The 20,018-nt window shown below is 45.9% G+C and overlaps 1 protein-coding gene across 1 annotated transcript in view; it reads right to left on the bottom strand.

Annotated features, from left to right (window-relative positions):
* The window catches only part of PLXNA4 (plexin A4), a 497,373-nt gene that overhangs the window by 254,885 nt on the left and 222,470 nt on the right, over window positions 1–20,018 (bottom strand). The window contains exon 3 of the mRNA XM_054399894.1: window positions 11,803–11,934. Within this exon, the coding sequence (XP_054255869.1) occupies window positions 11,803–11,934 (132 nt within the window). The remainder of the gene's footprint in view (window positions 1–11,802; window positions 11,935–20,018) is intronic.

Below are 20,018 nucleotides of genomic sequence, written 5' to 3'. Positions count from 1 at the left end.
ACAAAAAACCAAACAAAACAAAAAAACCCAAACCAAACAAAAAACCAAACCAAAAAAACCAAGCCATAAAAGCCAGTTTGCTTTTCAAAGGCAGGTTCTGGAATGGATTTCATTTTCCTGTTCCTACTACACACATCTATGATGGTAATGACTCTATCAAGTAATATAAAGTGATGAAAGATATTTAGCAGGGACCTAAGGCAGGAAAGACTCAAAGTCATGAGTGTAGAAGACACAGCAAAACCCGGGACACTTCAAAACAGCTTCCCCCAAATCTGACAAGGAAATACATTTTAATCGCCACTAGCAAGGAGCGTACTTAAGAGTTCAGAGGTATCACATGAAAAACAGAAAAGACATTAGAAAATGATAAGTCTGTGCACTGATGGTGTAAGGAAAAACCCCAAAATGGCAAATACTTGCTTTAAAGAAAGTAACAAGATATATGAGCCTGCAATGAAAACAACTTTTGAAGCATATTTAAAGTACAATAATTAAGAGAAAGTTCTCTGACAGCCACCGGGCAATGATCCGGGAAAGCACTCAAGTATGTGTTAGATTTAAAAGCTTAAACTCAAGAGGTATGGAAGTGCCTATACTTCTTAACCAGGGTCTCTGTCTTGCCCAAATTCCCCCTTCCTGGGAGCGCTGGTGCCCAGGCTGGGCTGGAGTGGAATACCAAAGCAGGGGGATGATTAACAACCGGTGCTTTCAAGTGAGCTGCAAATGTAAGATGTGTGAGGCAGCAGAGAGGAGACCTGGCTGTCAGTGAGATTGGAGGAGACAGATGTTTAATGGGGTCCAGGATTACAGCTCTGCCAGGCTTCACATGTAATCACCAGCTTCTTAAGTTTCTTCTTTCTTCTCCCCTTCTTCTGGGTCTATTACAGGGTCAAGGGTTGGGGGAGGGGAGGATGGAGATTTTCACATTTCCAGCTAAATTCCTTGAGCTGCCCTTAATACTCTGACCTACTCCCATCTTAAAACCACAACCTACCAGTCTGGCAGGACACAGAGAGACCAGAGTGGATTTTTTGTTTAAAACAGGAGGAATGATATATTTAATTCCATGGATCCAACACCTTTTTTCTCCAAACATGGTAACTCTATGAGCAGTCTGTGTTTGACTCAGAGAGGCCACATCAGAGAGGAACATCACCATGACCAATAGTGCCAGATGACCTGCACACCGTGTGCCGGGCAGCACTGTGCCCCAGGGGGCATGTCTCCATGGCTTCCCACCCGTCACCCTCTCCTGAGGATCAATAGTCCCTGCTGCTCCTCACCCAGGAAATGACTCTACAAATGCTTTTTGCGTTCATGGACATTGCTTGCCCTTTCCTCCTGTCTCACTTGGGTTTTGTCCTCTGTACAAGGCAGGGGATAGCTATGGCTTTGTGAAAGCAGAGTCTCATGAATTAGAAGGACTGATGTTCCCACTCAAAAAGACATGGGGTGGGAGGAAGGAGATCTGGTTTGACTGAATGACCCATCTCAGAGAAGGGGTTCTCCCTCTGAGAAGAGGAGGCTGAGGAGAGACTACATCCCCCAGGTGGAGATCAGTCTCTTCTTCCAGGTAACAAGCAACAGGATGAGAGGAAACAGCCTCAAGTTGTGCCAGGGGACTTTTAAATTGGATATTAGGAAAAATTTCTTCACTAGATGAGTCGTCAGGGTCACCCAAATGGTGGAGTCACCATCCCTGGAAGCATTCAAAAAACATGTAAATGTGGCATTTAGGAACATTGCTTTTGTGGTAGACCTCATAATGTTAGGTTATCAGTTGGACTCAATGATCGTGGAGGTCTTTTCCAGCCTTAATGATTCTATGATCTCATTCCTCATCTCATTACTTCAGACAGCCTCCTACAACTATGTCCACCACGTGAATGCCTTAAGGCAAGGAGTCCTATAGATGAATAAAACCATCCTCTACAAGAACACAGCATCTTCAAAAGCCTCTGCACATCCTTCATCTCTTGCGCTGCTTCTTTGAGCAGTCCATGAAGGAAGTATCCTGGCACAGGGGTGACTCTTTGGCAAGCTGAGAGATGAATGCTGACATTAGGCATTGCTGAAGTTCAAGCCAAATGAAGGTACACAGATGGTGATAGCTGTAGTTCTACCCTCAGACACTGAAAACGTAGAAGAGGACAGAACTATGGATTTCAGGCACCAGTATGCCACTAATGTATCTGAACACAGGTCTTTTAATGAGAAAGAATCTATCAGGCACTACAACGTCTTAATCTATCTGAACCCAAATGCTGGCCCAGGGGTGATTGGGAGAGTGAGCTCTTAAGCACTACTCTGTCACAGGCATGTGACATGACCAAGGACATGTCATTCAGCCCTCTCTGCTCATCAGCTGTAAAATTTCACCAGCAGTTCTCTGACCCAGAGCACAGTTACATGAATTAATGTCTTGCCAGCAAGCAGGGCCTATTGTCACAGGACAAGGAGTGATGGTTTTAAGCTAAAAGAGGGAGATTTAGACTAGGTAGAAGGAAGAAATCTTTTTAGCTGAAGATGGTGGAACACTGGCCCAGGTTGCCAACAGAGGTGGTAGGTGCCCCATCCCTGGAACCATTACAGTCAGGTTGTCTGGAGCTCTGAGCAACTTGATCTAGATGAAGATGTCCCTGCTGACTGCAGAGAGTTTGGACTAGATGACTTTTAAGGGTCCCTTCCAACCAAAAACATTCTATGATTCTCTGGTTTTATGACTTTATGACAATACATGGATTCAAACTACTCAAGAAGTTGTACTGATAGTCCTCCCCAGCTGGATCCCACTGACTGATGCAATGTGCCTGCAGAGAAGTCATTTCTCTGGGATGGGGAAGGTCTGGAAGTGACAGCATAGATTCAGGCATGGGGATAAGCCAAGCATGAAGCCAAGGGATACTGACTTGCGTTTTGTATTAAATCTTTTCTCCAATGAAAGACTGTCAAACTGCTCCTAGCTAGCCTCCTCCACACAACTTAAAATCATAGAATCACGATGTTTTGAGCTGGAAGGAGTCTAACCTCCCTGCAGTGAGCAGGGACATCTCCAACTGTATCAGGTAGCTCAGAGTACCGTCCAACTCCACCTTGAATGTTTCCAGGGATGAGGCACCTACTACCTCTCTGGGCAACCTGTTCCAGACTTGGAATTTGTTATGGCCTGGGTTTGTCTAGCTTGGGGATGGGATTAAGAAACCTGTAATTTAGTGTCATCTATAGAACAGCTACAAAAAGGAGGACAACCACTCTCTCCCTGCCCAATACATACAGCAGAGCTCAGATGGTAGCATAGCAAAAGTTCTGCTGAACTTTGGGATCCAGCAAAGGTTTCCAGAGTTCCTCATGGTATGCACACCACCTTCAGGTGTCAGGAGGAGGCCTGAGTTTGCCATAGCCAAAAAAAGTCCTGATCTTGGAAATACCTTCTATACCTTCAGGCCACACAAAGTTAAAATGTATGAGGGCTCTATGAGCGTGGTAGGGTATGAGTCTAGGTCTCCGAAATCCTAGACTGTCTCTCAACCACAAACCTTTTCTCCTTTCCAGTGCACTTGGCATAGTATTTGTTTCAGGGCAAAGTGGGACATTTGAATACAGGATCAAACTGGCTTCCAAAAACATATCCAAAGCATAAAAAGAGCTTAATTCAAGTATGAAAAGCCCAAGGCTGAGGGACAGTGGGAGACCAAGTTCCAGATGCCTGTGCATCTCATGGGATGGAGACAGCCCCTGGCAGAGTTTCTTCCTTTGCCATAAACGGTTCATCTGGGACACCTCCAAGACCTTGAATTGGTTCCTCACCTGCTCACCCTAGGTTTCAGAGGTATTTACATCCCCACTGGAACACACAACCAGCCCAGCAGGAGGTTCAGGGCCTCCCTTCTCTCTTAATTATCCCACAACTGCTTACTCCTAGGATACCCATGTGCTAGCAGCATTTTAGCCTGAGTTAAGATCAAGTGAATTTATGACTTTTTGCAATAATATGCCTTTTGCTGATGAAGAATTATTTCCAAAGAGTCAGCAGCACAATGTGCTGCAGTTTTGCCAGTGGGCCAAATTGCTTTTATCATCCTTGGCTGAGAAACACAGGCACTCACACTGTCTATTCCATCCTTAGCAGAGCATCCATGCAGGGTTTGCCATCTATGCAGTCATTTCTCAGAGGGCATCTGACCTTATTTAACAGGCCCTTAATTAGGTGAAAGCAAATGCAAGGGAGAGCTGAGTTCAGCCTCAGATATTGCTGAGGGTAATGAGTGGTATTTTAGGGGCAGGACAGAATAGCTGAAGAGAACAAAAGTTATGTCTGCTGCCAACTGGGATTACACACATTGTTTGACAGAGGTTGACTGAACTCTAGGAGCTCTATCTGTTTCATGCAGGACTGTGCAAGAGAAAAGTAGCTGGACAGTGAAAGAGGCAGCTTGGAGTTCACTTTTTTTGAGGATTTAGGAAGAACATAATATGAGACATCTTCGCAAAGAGAGTGTGCTTTTCATGTTTTGACTTTGACCCCTTAGAAGCTCTGATGAGCCTAATCTTACCTAGGATGTCAGTCTGGTCTAGGAGCAGCCAGTTACCCCAAGGAAGAGCATACTGTTAACACTTCTGTCCTGGCTTTCAAAATTTGAACAGACCTGACCATGAACAAAGAGCAGATGTGCACAGAGTGGTCATCTTTCACACTACACACAGTTGCCCCTTCTACAAGTTAGAATCATAGAACAGATTCACAGAATTGTTTTGGTTGAAAAGACCTTTAAGATCGTTGAGTCCAACCATTCTCTAACTCTATGAAGTCTGGTGCCAAACCATGTGACTCAGCACCACATCTCTGTGTCATTTAAACACCTCCAGGGCCAGGGATTCAAACATCACCTTGGAACAGAGGAACCTCTTAGAGTGTTTGAAAACCTTTCAAGGAAGAAGTTTCTTCTATTATCTAATCTAAACCTCCCCTGGTGCAATTTAAGGCCATTTCCTCTTCTCCTATCACTAGTTACTTAGGAGAAAAGACTGACCTCCACATCTCTCCAACCTCCTTTAAGGGACTTGTAGAGAGTGAGAAGCTCTCCCCTCAGCCTCCTTTCCTCTAGGCTAAACAAACCTAGTTCCCTCACCTGCTCCTCACAAGACCTGTTCTCCAGACCCTTCCCCAGAATTGTTGCACTTCTCTGGACTCGCTGCAGGACTTCAATGTCCTTGTAGTGAGGGCTTGTTAACAGTCAATAATCCAAGAACCTACAAGCCAGCAGAGCTGATAATAGATATCTGCAACAGCAGTGGCAAAATTTACAGTTTGTGGGTGTCTCTGATGCTTTTAAATCCCCAGGTCAAAAAGTCACACTTATTAGACCATCTCAGCTTTCCATTTCTCGAGCAAGATCATTTCTGTCTTTTCTCTTCCTTGACCAATGACAAAAAACATGGTCCACACAGAACCTGCTAGGCTCACAAACAAACAAATGCAAATTAAATGGCAAAGAAATAATAAATCTTATGTTATTTTTAATACTTGTGATCTTGAGCCAGTGTTTCTGGGGACAGCTTCAAACTGACAATCTCCTGGAAACAGCCACTCTAAACCTAGGATTTGATGTTAATTGAAATCTGGTGCAAAGACCACATTTCAACAAATTAAACTTTAATTAAGTAAAGTTATTAATGAGTGCTTTAACTAATTGATATGATAACATAAGCAACAGATGAGATTTTAACCGGTGGTCATAAAACCAGGAGTAAACCATCCAGTCGCCACCTCTACTCTTGCTGCTAATTTGCACACAATAATTCTGCTGCAGATAGTGACTGAGCAGCAAAGGGAAGGAGAATAAATCTCAGGAGACAAATAGGTATAAGCCTTCCCCATTTTAATGAGAAACAGACACAGAAAGGCCAAAAATACCCTGTCAACATGATTTGCAATGCTGTTGCTTAATTTTTACCAAATGTGGTTTCTGCCATGCTTTAGCTGAAGTACATATTTACTTGATATTTCATTGGCAAACTATAAAAGAGCCCCCAAAATACCTTTCTCCTTCTGCTACGCATGACCCTGCCAGTCTCGCTGTTGACATACTGTAATGGTTTTAGGGAAGGCTAGCACTGCACAGATGTGATTTATACTCAGATCGTGGATGACTTTCTGCTTGTTTACAGGGAAGAAGCACAGCTTTCTGCTGGGGCACAAACCTGCCCACACAGAGAGGGACAGCACATCTCCTTCCTTCCTTGAGTCAAAGGTAGGGCTACCCATCAAGAGAGTCTTCCCTAGCCATTAGTAAACCAAAGGTAAGAGACAGCTCAAAGCTTTGGGAGCCTCTTGCTGCTTGCCTTCTAGTTTCTGAGCTTTGAAGTTAATTTCTGCTAGCTCCTGTCTTTGATCCCTCTATACCAAAGAGAAGATCTGAGATTCTTGTGTTGTGGGGTTGCTTCCAGGTGCTGCATCAGCTTTGCAAAATACACCTAGCACTGGGAGGGACCCAGAAATCTAACATGCTGAAAGGGAGATATTTAGGGGGTGATGGAGGTGACCTTTCAAATAATACTTCAAAGCCACAAGACAAATGTGGGGATCCTGCACCTCCTGTCATGCAGAGTTGGGCCGCTCATGCATGTCAACAATTAAGCATCCAGAAGGCAAGAAGGGCTGGTCAGCCAGCAGCATGGTAGCAGCTAGAAAAAAAAGAGAGGAAAAGAACAGGGGTGCCAGGACTGGAGGAGTGACAGAAAAGCAAGTAGAGGGGAGGAGGACAGGGCCATAAAGGGGATGGGATAGGATAGAGAAGCAGGGATAGTGAGGAAAGGGTGAAAGCAGCATCTTAACCCTTGCAGACAATTTCAGGTTTGTAGGTTCAGGTTTCTCTTTTGAGAGGGGAAAGAGATTCAGAGAGAGGGTCAGAGGAGGCAGAGGGACCTAAGGAGGCATGTTCCTGTGTGAGGGAGAGCAGAGGAGATACAGACACACTGCAGGCCTCCTTCCCCTGCTCCTCAAGCAGGATTTCCCATCTGCTCCTCATCCCCTTAGATCAGTGAGGGAGGCAGAGGGCTCCACAGTGTCTGCACACCAGAAACAAAGAAAGAAAAAGAAATAGTCCAAGCCTCCAATGTCCTGGTATCCCCATGATCCCCTGGAACATCCCAATACAGGAACAAGTGCTATTCAGACAAAAAAGTGAGGAAATGACACCCTGGACTATCCCTCCCCCTGCCTCCACCACACAAGCCCCCTGTTCAGTGGGAAATAAAATTTGGCTTGCACCTCCCTCAAGAGCCTTTGTGAAGGCTGAGGCTAAATGGTAGATCTCCTGATACATCATGGCAGATCTCAAGCATGCACCAACCCTTTCCTGGTCTGTCAACTGGGACTTGAAACTGATGTTCACATTTGAAAAAGGCATAGGCCTGCAAGTGTAAAATTGTAGAATCGTTTGGGTTGGAAGGGAACTTTAAAAGTAATCTAGTCCAACCCCCTGCAGGGACACCTGCAGCTAGATCATATTGCTCAGACCCCCATCCAACCTCACCTTGACTGTTTCCAGGGACAGGGCTTCTACCCATTTCTCTAGGCAAGCTAAGCCAATGTTTCACCACATTCAGCATAATAAATTCTGCCTTAGATCTAGTCTAAACTCTTTTAGTTTAAAACTATCACCACTTGTCCTGTCACAACAGGCCTGCAAAAATTACTGTTCCTATCTTCCCTGAAGGCCCCCTTTAAATACTGAAAGGCCACAAGAATGTCTCTCTGGAGCCTTGTCTTCTCCAGGCTGAACAACCCCAACTCTCTCAGTCAGTCCTAACAGCAGGGGGCTTTCGGCCCTCTCATCATTTTTATTTTCCTCCTCTGGACCCACTCCAAAATGATGGGACCTTTGTCCTACTGTGTCTCTGGGTTTCAGTGACAAATCTTCCCACTCCCCTTATTCAATCAGTGTCACTATAAAATATGTATTTATGTATAATGGAGCCCCTCTGATGGTGAAAAACTGTGGCATCCTGCTCCCCAGATCACCACATGTCTGATAGCTCTGATAAGTGTTGCTTGCCACCCCTCCAGCACTCAGAGGAGCTGCAAGGGAGGACCTGTTTCAGCCACAGAATGCAGGGCTAAGCTGAATTCCTCATTCCCCTTGAAGCCTGCAGTGTTCAACTACAGACGAAAACCCCCATGTGCAACCCATGGATCCTTCAGTACACTGAAATGCTCCCATGCAGCTGTTGACCTTAGAAGGGCTGGGGGATGTATTTTTTTGACAGCACAAGAAAGCCTCTTCATGTAGCCAGATTTATAGTGACAGCTCTTCGAAGGTGCTTCAAATCAAAGGGTGCCTTGCTGAGCTGAGTCCAAACGTCTCACTGCAGAAAACATTGGGGCATGGCAAGATCAATATTTGCTGGGACTGCCAGAGGCATGAAAGGAATGGGACAAGCTGGAGAAATTGGCTTTAACAGTGAGGCCTTCAGTGACAAAGCCAATTCCTGGGCATTGTAATAGTTTACCCAGGGAGGTGGCAGAGTCATTATTCTTGGAGGTGTTCAAATAATGTGTAGGCATGGCACTTCAGGACGTTGTTTAATGGGCATGGTGATGTTAGGTCAATGGTTGGCATCAAGGATCTTAGAGGTCTTTCCCAACCAAAACAATTCTATGATTCTATGACTCCTGTTAATGACTGGTGAGCAATGGAGCCAAACCTGGCAAAATTACAGTGATAGACTAAACACCCAACAGAATCACCCAGCTACACACCCGACAGAAGCACTCTTATCTTCAGGACACAGCCAGGGTTGAGCTCAGTGGACAGAGAGAGGAGAAACCTCTACCTCCCCCAGGGATAGAACCAGTCCTGGTTCTTGCTTGTCTTTCAAAAGGTCAGGTCAAGCCATCACCTTTCTGTCCCTTGTCTTCACAGACCTCACAATACCAGGGGATTTACATGGGTAGTGAAAACCTCTGATAAGTCAGATCTTTATCCACTTATGAAAAGAACTGCATGACATGGATTTCACAGTGGATGTGACACATGCTCCCCAAGGGTAGCCTGCACTCCTCCACGCTGTCCAGCAACGGCAAACCCCTGCTCCCACTCTCAGCCACTAAGGTCCTCCAAATGTCAATTCATTCAAGCACTTGAAGTGCGTTATATCAGCAGCACACAGATAGGGACTGTAATAGCATGGCAGCAATGTTGTCATGGACATTACTTGCTACATCACAGATAGAATCAGAGATGGGCAAAGGCTTCTGTAGTGTTGAGTGTTTCACAGAATTGGATCAGATTTTAAATAGCAACACTCCATGCCCTTTTCACTAAGCTCTCTCACACAGACACCCTTGAGTTTTAAAGATAGGTGGGAGGAGATGACAGAATATATCACAGGGGACTTGGGGCTCCTGAGTTCCCTGTGGGGCTCCATCCACAACTTGGTGTCCTTAAAAACCCTTCAGAACATCCAACCACAGAATGACTCTGCTTATGTTATAATGGTCAGGGAAGTGTGGATAGCCAACATACCAGCAAGAATATATTCTTGGAAGTTTCTGGGGGAAAAGCAAATTGCTTTTGTTCCAGATTTCTTTTTTTTATGGATGGGAGTGAATGAACAATGCTGCCTCATCTCCCCTTCTTAGAGAGAATCAAGACATCTCCTAGGTGTAATGAAACCAACCAGCTCAAGGAAGCTAAACATCTTGTCCCTGTAATGCTGAAGAACTGTACAAAGCCAGAGGATACTCTGATCTGAAATCAGTGGATTGATTATTGATGTACTGTTGCTCTCAGGGGCTTTGGCCATGGAAGGACCACTGTTCTACTCAAAGGAAAAAAATGATCCACAGAGTAGAAGGATGAGAAGTAACAGTGTCTCAGCCAAAGTCTTGCAGAAGCTCACAAGCATCACCTCCCTACAGCTTCTCACTCCATCCCAACAGACTGAGACTGTTTTCACTTCAGCATGGGAAGTATCATGCCATCCTTGCCCAGCATGGAGCAGATGAGAAAGAAGTCCCATCTCTGTCACCATATTCTTTTTCTTGAGTTATTGTCATCTAGCAGCTTCTTTAATAAAGATGAAGGTACATAGTTCCTCCCCTCCTCACTCTGAATTTTAGGTATAAATAGCTTAGGGAGAGGGCTGGAGACATCACAGAGGCACAAAACATTTAAAGAGAAATGGTTCAAGCAGAAGAAATGGCAGTCACACAATAGAAACTATAATCGCCTCTATTTTGCATGGGGAGATGCACAGCCAGCCTGCCACACCTGAACTCCTGGACCACAGCAACCCTGCTAAACACTTCCCTCCAAAACCCACATGTACCCCTGCCCTATGGGCCAGGAGAAACCTCCTCTTAGCTTAGGAAAAGTCTCATGGGTTTGATGTTAACCACAGCCTGGAAAACAGCCGCATGAAGTGGATTTAAGGAGGGTCTATAAAATCATGGCAGGCAAAGAGGAAACAATTATTCATTGTTGCATTTTTTAAGGCAGGAATTTGTGACTGGTAAAACTGACAGGAGCATGGATAAGAGGAAGGGACACTGTGGCCAATCTCCATCCTTGCAACTGCTGACTGTTGACTACTGCAGTGCAGTGCTGTCATATGGAGTAGGAGCATACCATATGACATCTAGGGGGGCTCTTTCTCTTAAGGAACTGGAACATACTGGGAGGAAATCACACTGCTCTGAAAGTGCTACTAATTCATGTAGGCAGCCTCCAGGCAACCCATGAAGGCCATAAGCAGCATATCAGGTGAGTGTTTTATGTTTGGTGCCACTTACATGATGCAAGGTCAGATGGGCAACACTTACAATGAATCATTGAACAATAAGGTATAGATGAACATGTCACACTCGGACTGGTGGCGTCCACAGGTGTCCAGCGTAGGGCACCTGCCACCAACCTACCACAACCCCTTGCTGCTTCCTAAAGCTCCTCATCAGCATGCATGAATGAACCAGTTATGATAATTCAAGTAATCCTACAAGTCCACAAGACTATATACAATGGAATTCCTCATGTATAAATGGTTCCTCCTCCTCCCATCCCAAGCAGCAAACTTCCTAAGACCAAGCACTCTGCTGAAATCAGCCAGACTTCCACTTTGAACACCCAGATTGGTCCTTCCTGGAATCTGCCTACTGGTATTTTCAATAATAATACAACAGGAATGTCACACCAAACTTGGCCTGAATCTTGGCAGGCAGAATCCTCCACTCTTGATCACTGTGTCTCCAAGAGGCTCCAGCTTCTCCAAATTCTCCAGCTGGAGACAAATGATTTCAGCATCACACATATCTGTGGCAGATGTAGCCACAGTTTGAATGGGGGTGGAGAGCAACATGGTACACAGCAGATGCAGTAGCAACTCCTTCTTGACATGAAGCCAGCAGGACATGTACTGCATAAAGCAATGCTGGGTGTGTGTGTGTGTGTGTTTCCTCCCCCTTAGTTCTCTGCCCCTGGACCCCCAAAATATTTCATCAGTGTATAAATGCAACAGTTTATAAGCATGAAAAATCGCAAGATCAGCAACCACACACTACCAGAACTTCATGTGCAATTCTGAAGTCCATACCTTGATCAGGTTAAAACATGGAATTCTGAGGTCCATAGAATGATGAAGCTATAAATGTGTAATTCTGAGATCCATAGCATGATCAAGTTAAAAACGTGCAGTTCTGAGATCCATAGCATGGTCAAGTTAAAAATGTGCAATTCTGAGGTCCATAGGATGATTAAGGTATAAGTTTTCAGAGCACCATGAACTGTTGATGTTTCTTACCTGCTTCTCAGACATGATGTAGAGGTGTTCATGATCCACTGAAAAGGCCATATCTCGTAATATGGGGCCGGTATCCACCACCTGCACGATCTCATACTCCAGTGTGTTCTTGGTGGTGCCATCCACACGGATCTGCAGAGCAAAAACAAAAGCAGAGAGAGAACATGAGTATTTTTCCTGCTTCCATGGAAACTGTAGAATAATCATTGCAAGAATGTATTGTGATCTCAGTCTTTTGGACAACAAACACTTTCACGAAGAAATGAATGTTTCTCTTGCCTCTTCTCTTAAAGGATAAAGCAGCTTCAACTTCTTCTGCTGGTCCCATCAACACAAGAAAACTGAGAAAAACAATCCAGACTTTGCTTGCTTTCATTTGCCACTTATCACTGTGTGACTGGACAAATGTACTGAGCTGAAAATGATGGCAGGAAGGGCAGAATTTGTGGTGATGATGAGAAAAAGATAAAAACCTGCACAAGATTCTGCAGAGCTGACTGACTCAGATGCTAGACTGACAATATTCTTGTTCTTATTGCTAACATTCCATGGGGCAATATATTATTGCAGATTGCACAATACAATACAGACTATTTCTCTTGTTATTACATATATCAGGTGTTGAAATCAGTCCTGCACAAATATGGTACCTTGTGATTCCAGACACATCACATAATTCTTAGGAACATCAATAACTGGAATTACGAGAAGGAACCAGACACACAGTCCCAGTCAATCTACAAGAGTGACCCAGCCATACAGAAGGAAATGTATGGGGTGCATTCGAAAGAGTGTGGCCAGCAGGTCAAGGGAGCTTCCTCTCCTCCTCTACTGTGCCCTGGTGAGACCACATCTGAAGCCTGATGTCCAATTTTGGGCTCCTCAGTTTAATACTGAGAGGGGATCTTATTAATGTTTATAAGTATCTGAAGGGACAGGTGTCAAAGAAGGGGGCCAGTCTCTTTTCAACGGTGTCCTGGGATAGAACAAGGGGCAACAGATACACACTGGAACACAGGAAGTTCCATCTCAACATCAGGTCGAGTCAGCTGAACAAAAAGCAGCCTTCCCACCCAAAGAAAATAACAAGCTGTGGAGAACTTATGGTATCAAGACCCATTCCCACTGTTCCCTGGCACAGACCATGAGCTTGTTCCTTCTGTATCAACCTTTCAGCCAAAATCCACCCTGAATCATCTTCTGTATTAGAAAAGCAAAGAGAAAGAACGGGAGAGAATGACAAAGGATTTGAGAAGCCTCTGTGAGCGACATATCTTTGTCCTTCCTTAACCTCCCCACCTGCTGTATGACAACAAAGAGATCTTGTTCCCCTAGGAAATATAAGGGAAATGAGGCAGAGAGGAGTTAGAGAGGCTCCTTGTGACAGCAAAGGGTGTGGAGGGCACTCAGGGATGCTCAGATGCTGTGTGCTCTCCATCATCCACCACAGAAGAGGGTGCACATGTAGGCAGTGGCTGTTGGGCTGGTCAAATGACAGCAGAAGATTTGCAGTTAGTTTGTCATCTTGATGGATCTGGCGCTGACAGCAACACGCATTGCAACATCAACACACAAAGAGGTCAGGGCTTGAAATTTAACCCCAAGCATCCTGCATCCCACTGGCTCTGACTGCCTAGGAGAAAAGGGCTTGCTTTTGTCCATGGTCCCTAATGGGTGAATTTAGCTCCTCAGAGTCTTTCTTCTTGAAAGTGGACCCTGATGTGATTCACCCATGAGGTCAAGGGCAAAGAATCCAGCAGGTTCAGGGTGAGTCAGTCCCCTTAGGACAGGCAGGAGAAAGGAAGGAGACACAGAAAAGGCTGCCAGTCCAGAAATGCAAGTGTGTCCTTGTTGGGGCTCTACCCGAGGCAGATCAAATACCCCCACAGCAGGAGCCTTTCCTCTTCCCCATGGAGACTTTCTTACACCACGTCCACACTCTCAGGAAGCTGTGGCTGAGCTGTCTCCTGTTTCAGCTCTCTTTCTCCTCCCCATACCTGCTAGAGGGCTGCAGAAGATTCTTTCTCTGTTGATCATGGTGCTAAATAAACCTTCTGTCTTTGCTGCTTTGACCTTTAATTTTCAGCATCATCAGGGTGTCAGGATCCAATGCTGGGTAATTTGGCAGAAATTAAAGTCCCTTGCTTTTCGGCTTGTGCTCTGATATCAGAGGGGCTGGGTGCGGCTGAGCTTAACTCCTGAGTGAGGCCCAATTGGATCTTTAGAATAACTAACGGAACATTCTCAGGAATCAGAATTAAGACTCAACCGGAGCCAGGTGCTAAAGCAGTTTAATGACAGGCAACAGGTGCCAACGCGGCTGAGGTCCGGTCGGTAGGGAGCGTGCGCTGAGGGGGCGCCGAGCGGGGCCGGGCAGGACAACAGCTGTCTGCCACGCGGCGGCTCTCCGCGGCGTCGCCAGCTTTGCTCTGTCTGGGCTGGGGACGGCTGGCAGAAAGTTCTCCTAGCAGCTTCTCGGAAACCCCCTCCAAGCAGTCCTAGCAGCCTGTGGCAGAAACAGTTCTCGACAGATCGTAACGGGAGGTTCCCCCGGCAGTTTCTCTAGCAGGGTTCTTCTGGCCGATTCTCGGTAGCCGATGCCCCTTGTAAGCGGTTCTCGAGCAGCTGACACAGCATAAGCAATTTTTCCCTGGCAGCTGATACACCCTCCAACTTGCTGTGATCTCTTTTATAGTTTCACATTGCTGCTAAAACTAGCCACCCGCCCAAATTCGGCAGTGGAATGCATGTCCAGTGCAGGCTCCAGGGCTCTAAAGTCTCTATGTCTACTCTGTCCTCAGGGAACCTCCCGGGTCCCAAAGTCCCTCGGGCAACCTCAGAGGGCCAAGGCCAGGCTCCCTGTGTCTCAAATGATTCTCCCAACAAGGTTGAGTCACATCTATAATAATTTCCAGTCCCTTACACAGGGTCAGATCTGGAGGCCACTAGATATGTTAGCAGCCAATTACTACCCCAGGGCTCAGTCACTGTCCTCAGCCTTTGCCAGGCCCCATTAGAGGAGAAGGAGCTCAGAGATGGAAGCGGCAGGCTGGAGAAATAGCTGTCTGGAGTTAACAAACCATGCAGACAAGAAGGCACATCCCCCAGGGATCTCCCCTGTACATTTGGTGCAGGTAAAAGATTACAGAGGTTTCACACCAGGAGAACAGAGATCCTCGGAAGGGATTTAACAGCTATTGCTCGCCTAATTGCCTGCAAAATCATTCTTTTGCAGAGGAGGAGGGAGGAACAGGGCTCATTCCACCATCCATGTGCAAACACACACACATGCACTGATGCACACACAGCCCAAGTGCAATGATGTCACCATCACCCCTGATGATGTGGGCAGGCAGTGGGGAAGTCCCAGACTGGACTCATCAGCTGGGAACCAGATTCAGGAAGTGGATTCTGGAACTGGATTCAGGACTACAGGGACAGGGACTGAACGCAGAACAGAAAGAGGCCAGCCACTGAAGAAGAGACTTGATGCAGATGATCCTTCAGCTTGATCCTGAATATGCTGTAGGATATGCTGTGAGATCCCTTAATGGTCAGTTTAGGGTCACCTGTCCTGCCCACCACTCCCTGCAGCCCAATGTGGGACACAAGATTTAGCAGTGACCTTGGTCTGCACAGCAGCAATTCTTAAGCAAGAGCCTTTCTGCAGCCCAGCCCTGGGCAGTAACTCTCCCCATCAGTGTTCTCACTGCTAGAAGCAGCCACTGTCTGTGCAAACCTGTCCTGAACTTTGGAAACTGGCAAGAACCTGAGCTGAGAATTCAAATCACTGAACAGAATTAGTTCTGCTCTAGCTCAAACCAGGAGACCTGCTCCCACTGCCTACACAACTGTCCTGGACAGGCACACACTCCTTGGATCACAAGATGCTCTACTTAGCACCTCAAGCTCCCCTGGCCTCCTTTAACCCAACACACATATGCAGAGCTCCCAAGGACCAACAAGATCTGACTGCACATTAATCCTGCTTCCCGGAAGGCTCACTTCATTGGGCTTCCTTCTGCAAAGCTGGCTGCTATTAAAACATCAGCATGATGCTTCCCGAAGGTCAACTGCCAGGGGACTTATTCTGGCAGCTGTTTGTTTGTTTCTCTGAACATTATCTAGGTCTGGCTGTTTATTTACATCCGTTGAAGTATCAGGCAATAAATATCCTCTCCCAGTAGCAAACAGATGCTTGCACTTGAATGTTCTGGCTAACGCTGACTTCAAAACGATCTCCTTAATGAGCAAACAATGCTATTAATCTTTAAAGACACAGGCTTTGGCCCTCCCTGAGCTCCTACCCTGGCCATGGCTAACCCTACAGGCATCCTGGCAAGCAGCCTGTGGATCTGGAAGAAGGTAAAAGACACCTTCCATCACTCGACTGGTGCTTTTTAGCTTTATCTGGGTCTCCCCAGCTGCTGTGGGGTCCACAGAAGGGTGAAGTTTGAGTACAGTCTCCCAGGGAAACTGGCAGCAGATGCCTCAATCACAGTTTTAAGAGGTAGATGGGTTTTTAGAGGTTGGAATAATACAGTTATCTAAGAAACAGACACAACGAATCCCTGCAAATCACGAGTATGGACTCAAAAGGGTCAAAGAAGCAGTAGGATTGGAAGACAAAAACAGAATTGGTGCTAGTCCCATTGCTTAGTCCCATTTCTGGAAGATAAACCACAATCATGGCAAAAAGCAAGTATCTTTAAGGTCACCAGAGCTCCAGTCTGCCTTCCAAACTGGAGCATCATTCCTGTCCCATGGTCTGAGAGGACCACGTCCCTCAGTTAGCATGTTAATGCTCTGCTAAGGTGTTTGGGCATGGTCTCTTTTGGAGACCCTCATTGTGCAGATGAGGAGTCTAGGTAGGAAAGAGGTAGAGTGACCAAGCATGCCAGCAGCAGAGCTGGGAAACCCTCTCCTACTAAAGTGTGTGTCTACATTAGCAAATAGCATAGCATAGCATCAAAGGAGTTTACAGTTTCTGCTAAAATCCATCAGACACACTCGATGTGCTCCAGAAGCTTTACTTCAGACCCACCAAAGCCTGATCTCATAGACTGTATCACTGTTTGGAGCACATTAACATCATCCAGTTTTGTTTTATCCAAGAAAAAGTCAGTGTATACACTTTAAGACTGTATGAATCACAGCAAATTAAGCAGGGACAGCTAATTGTCTGCAAAACTGTCTCTGGATGCACTTCAGAGCACATTCTTGAATGAGGACTCCTGTTTCCACCTTACTTCTATTTTATTCTTCCTGCAGCTTGTATTGGACACTGGCAGCCAAAGAATGGATCATTTCAACTGTGCCAGTGGAGCTCAGCTGTTTCCTATTCTTTTAAAACCATCACCTCCTCCCCTGAGCATCATTTCTGGTCCATCAGAGTCAAGATGAGACCCTCTCCATTAAATCCTTTGTACAAAACATTTGAAATCCATTCAGGAGTCCTGAGAGTGTGGTGAGGAGCAGGATCATGATAGCTGACCAGGCATACAGCAGGAGCAGACATTGCTTGGATGATAGTCATTACAAATAATTAAATGAATAACTAAGTGGAAGAGGAACTGGTGAACCATGGCTCACTCAGTCAACCCACATCCCTCCCTAGAACTCTGCTTTTGTGCAGCGCCAGCAGCCCCTGGGCTGATGAAGTTAATGGGAATCCATCATTACTGTACCCAAAGCTTCCAGCCAGTGCTCCAGCAGCTCTGCTCAAGTCATGCTGGTGGTTTATTTTGGCCACAAAATTATCCTTGTTCCCAGGAGAGGTGATTAAGCGGCTGCCAGGAAGATCACAAGAGTGGATTTCAAAGGCAATGTCCCACAGGTCTCAGAATCATAGATTCACGGAATGGTTTGGGTTGGAAGGGACCTCTAAAGGTCATCTAGTCCAGCCCCCCTGCAAGCAGGCAGAGACATCTTCAACTAGATCAGGTTGCTCGGAGCCCTGCCCAACCTGACATTGAATATTTTCCAGGGATGGGTCATCTACCACCTCTATGGACAACCCATTCCTGTGTTTCACTACCCTCATCCATCCCTGCTGCCTCCTCCTAGGTCCACAAGGGAGCAAACAAAGCTGTGGCACTACCTCTGAATGGAAGAGAAGTATTTTTGCTTAGGGACAATCTCTATCCTCCTCATATCCTGGAGCATCCCTGCTTTGTCCTCCTTGCTTCTTCTCTCCCAGGCCTTCTCATTGAAATCACCACCATTATACCTTGCTATTAGATTAAGGATTTGCAATCTTCATTTCTAGGAGATCCAAGCAGCCCTGGTGCCCAGCACATCAATTGAGGTTGCTCTGAGCCGTGCCCAGCCACAGCTTTACGACTGCACAGGGGCCTCTGTTACTTCATTGCTTTTCCAATATCAGTTCCTCCCTGTTTTATGAACCTAATGGTCCCCAGTGGAGGCTGGGATTGCTGGCTGCTGTTCTTGGCATGGTGAGGTGGCAAAGGCACAGCAGACAGCCTATGATCTAATATCAGGCCATCAAGATCATCATCTGTTTCTGGGTTTACATTGATTCAGGCTATGGGATGTAGCTCCATTGATCTCAGTAAAGGCAGAGAAGGAGCTGGTGACACTCCACACTCCTCCTATTTGCCTCCATTTTGGCATATGTTTTCCATCTGAATAATCCATTCTAATTTACCTAAAGCCTATTAACAGGAGATAAATTTTTAATAAAGCGTGGCATTTCAACAGCCCCATCTATCTACTGATCCAAAAAGGCTTTAGAAATACTAATTGAAAAAGCAAGTGGTGAGGTATCTCTTTCTTGTATCTAATAGCCAGCAGCCCTCTCTCTTCTGTTGTACAGATGTTTTAAGGTGCTGCTTGGCATGGACGATGCCAGCCCACCCAAACACAGATCTCAGAGCACCTGCTGCCATATGGAGAGTAGGCTTCTGGAAAGCCAGGTGTTTAATCGTCTCAGTACTCATGCTTTCACTGTTATTCAGACACCAATGTGTTGTGATAGCAGCCACTGTCACCAGAGGTGATGTTAGCTGATCTGGAGAGAAGAGTCAGCCCCAGCTTTTTGCTTCCAAGAGAGACTCACACCCTAAACTTATCATAGAATCACAGGATGGGTCAGAAGGGACCTTTAAAGGTCATTTAGACCAACCCTTCTGCAGTCAGAAGGGACACCTTTAACTAGAGCAGGCTGCTCAGAGCCCCAGCAACCTCACTTGGAATGGTTCCAGTGATGGAGCATCCACCACTTATCTGGGCAACCTGGACCAGTGTTTCACCACACTTAGCATAATAAAACATTTTTTTCCTTAGATCTAGTCTAAATCTCCCTCTTTTAGTTTCAAACCATCATGCCCTGTCCTGTCACAACAGGCCCTGCACAAAGTCTTTCCCCATCTTTCTTACTGACAACTTTAAGTACTGGAAGACCCATCAGAAAGTCTCCCTGGAACTTTTTTTGTCTCCAGGATGAACAACCCTAATTCTGTTAACCTGGCCTCACAGCAGAGGGGTTCCATCAGATCATTTCTGGTCTAAATCTTGTGATTAGCAAGCAACCAAGCCTTATTTGCTACAGCACTGCAACAGCCAAGGAGAATGGTTCTTCTCCCCTTCTCCATCCACACAGTTCCCAGAACATTTTTCCAAGTGGTAAACAGAGTTTTCAAGAAAACAGCTTCCCTAGAATGCCACTGGCTAATCCTTATAATCTGCAGGCATTGAGCTGTAATTCTCCCTCCACACACCCTCAGCTGGGCTCTGGCAGGAAGCACAGGTGGCTACACTGGGCAGGAGAATGAGGTCTAATCCCTGCAGAGGAGTCACCCACTGACCTCTCGTGTAATCCAGCCAGGCTGCAAAATCAGGTCAAATAGAGAAGTGCCTGAATGCTGGATAGGAGATCTCCTTTGCAGGGCAAGCATGGCACACTGGGGCAGAGGAGGATTCCTCTTACTTCAGGGTCAGGAGAAATATGAGGCAAGGTGTTGATGGCCATTTGGTTTTGTTTCATGGCAGAGGTGCTTCAATTTCATGGTGGCTCAGTGTATCAAGTGGAATAATCTCAGATCATCATAGAATGCATTGTGCTGGAAGGGGCCTTTAACAGTCATCTAGCCCAATCCCCTGGCAGTAAGCAGAGGCATATTCAACTAGATCAGGTTGCTCATAAAATCATTGAATTTTTTTGATTGGAAAAGACCTTTGGGATCATCAAATATGTT

This window comes from Indicator indicator, chromosome 3 (assembly GCF_027791375.1).
Source record: "Indicator indicator isolate 239-I01 chromosome 3, UM_Iind_1.1, whole genome shotgun sequence".
In the NCBI taxonomy this organism is placed as follows: Eukaryota; Metazoa; Chordata; class Aves; order Piciformes; family Indicatoridae; genus Indicator; species Indicator indicator.
This window is presented reverse-complemented; position numbering and strand designations above follow the sequence as displayed.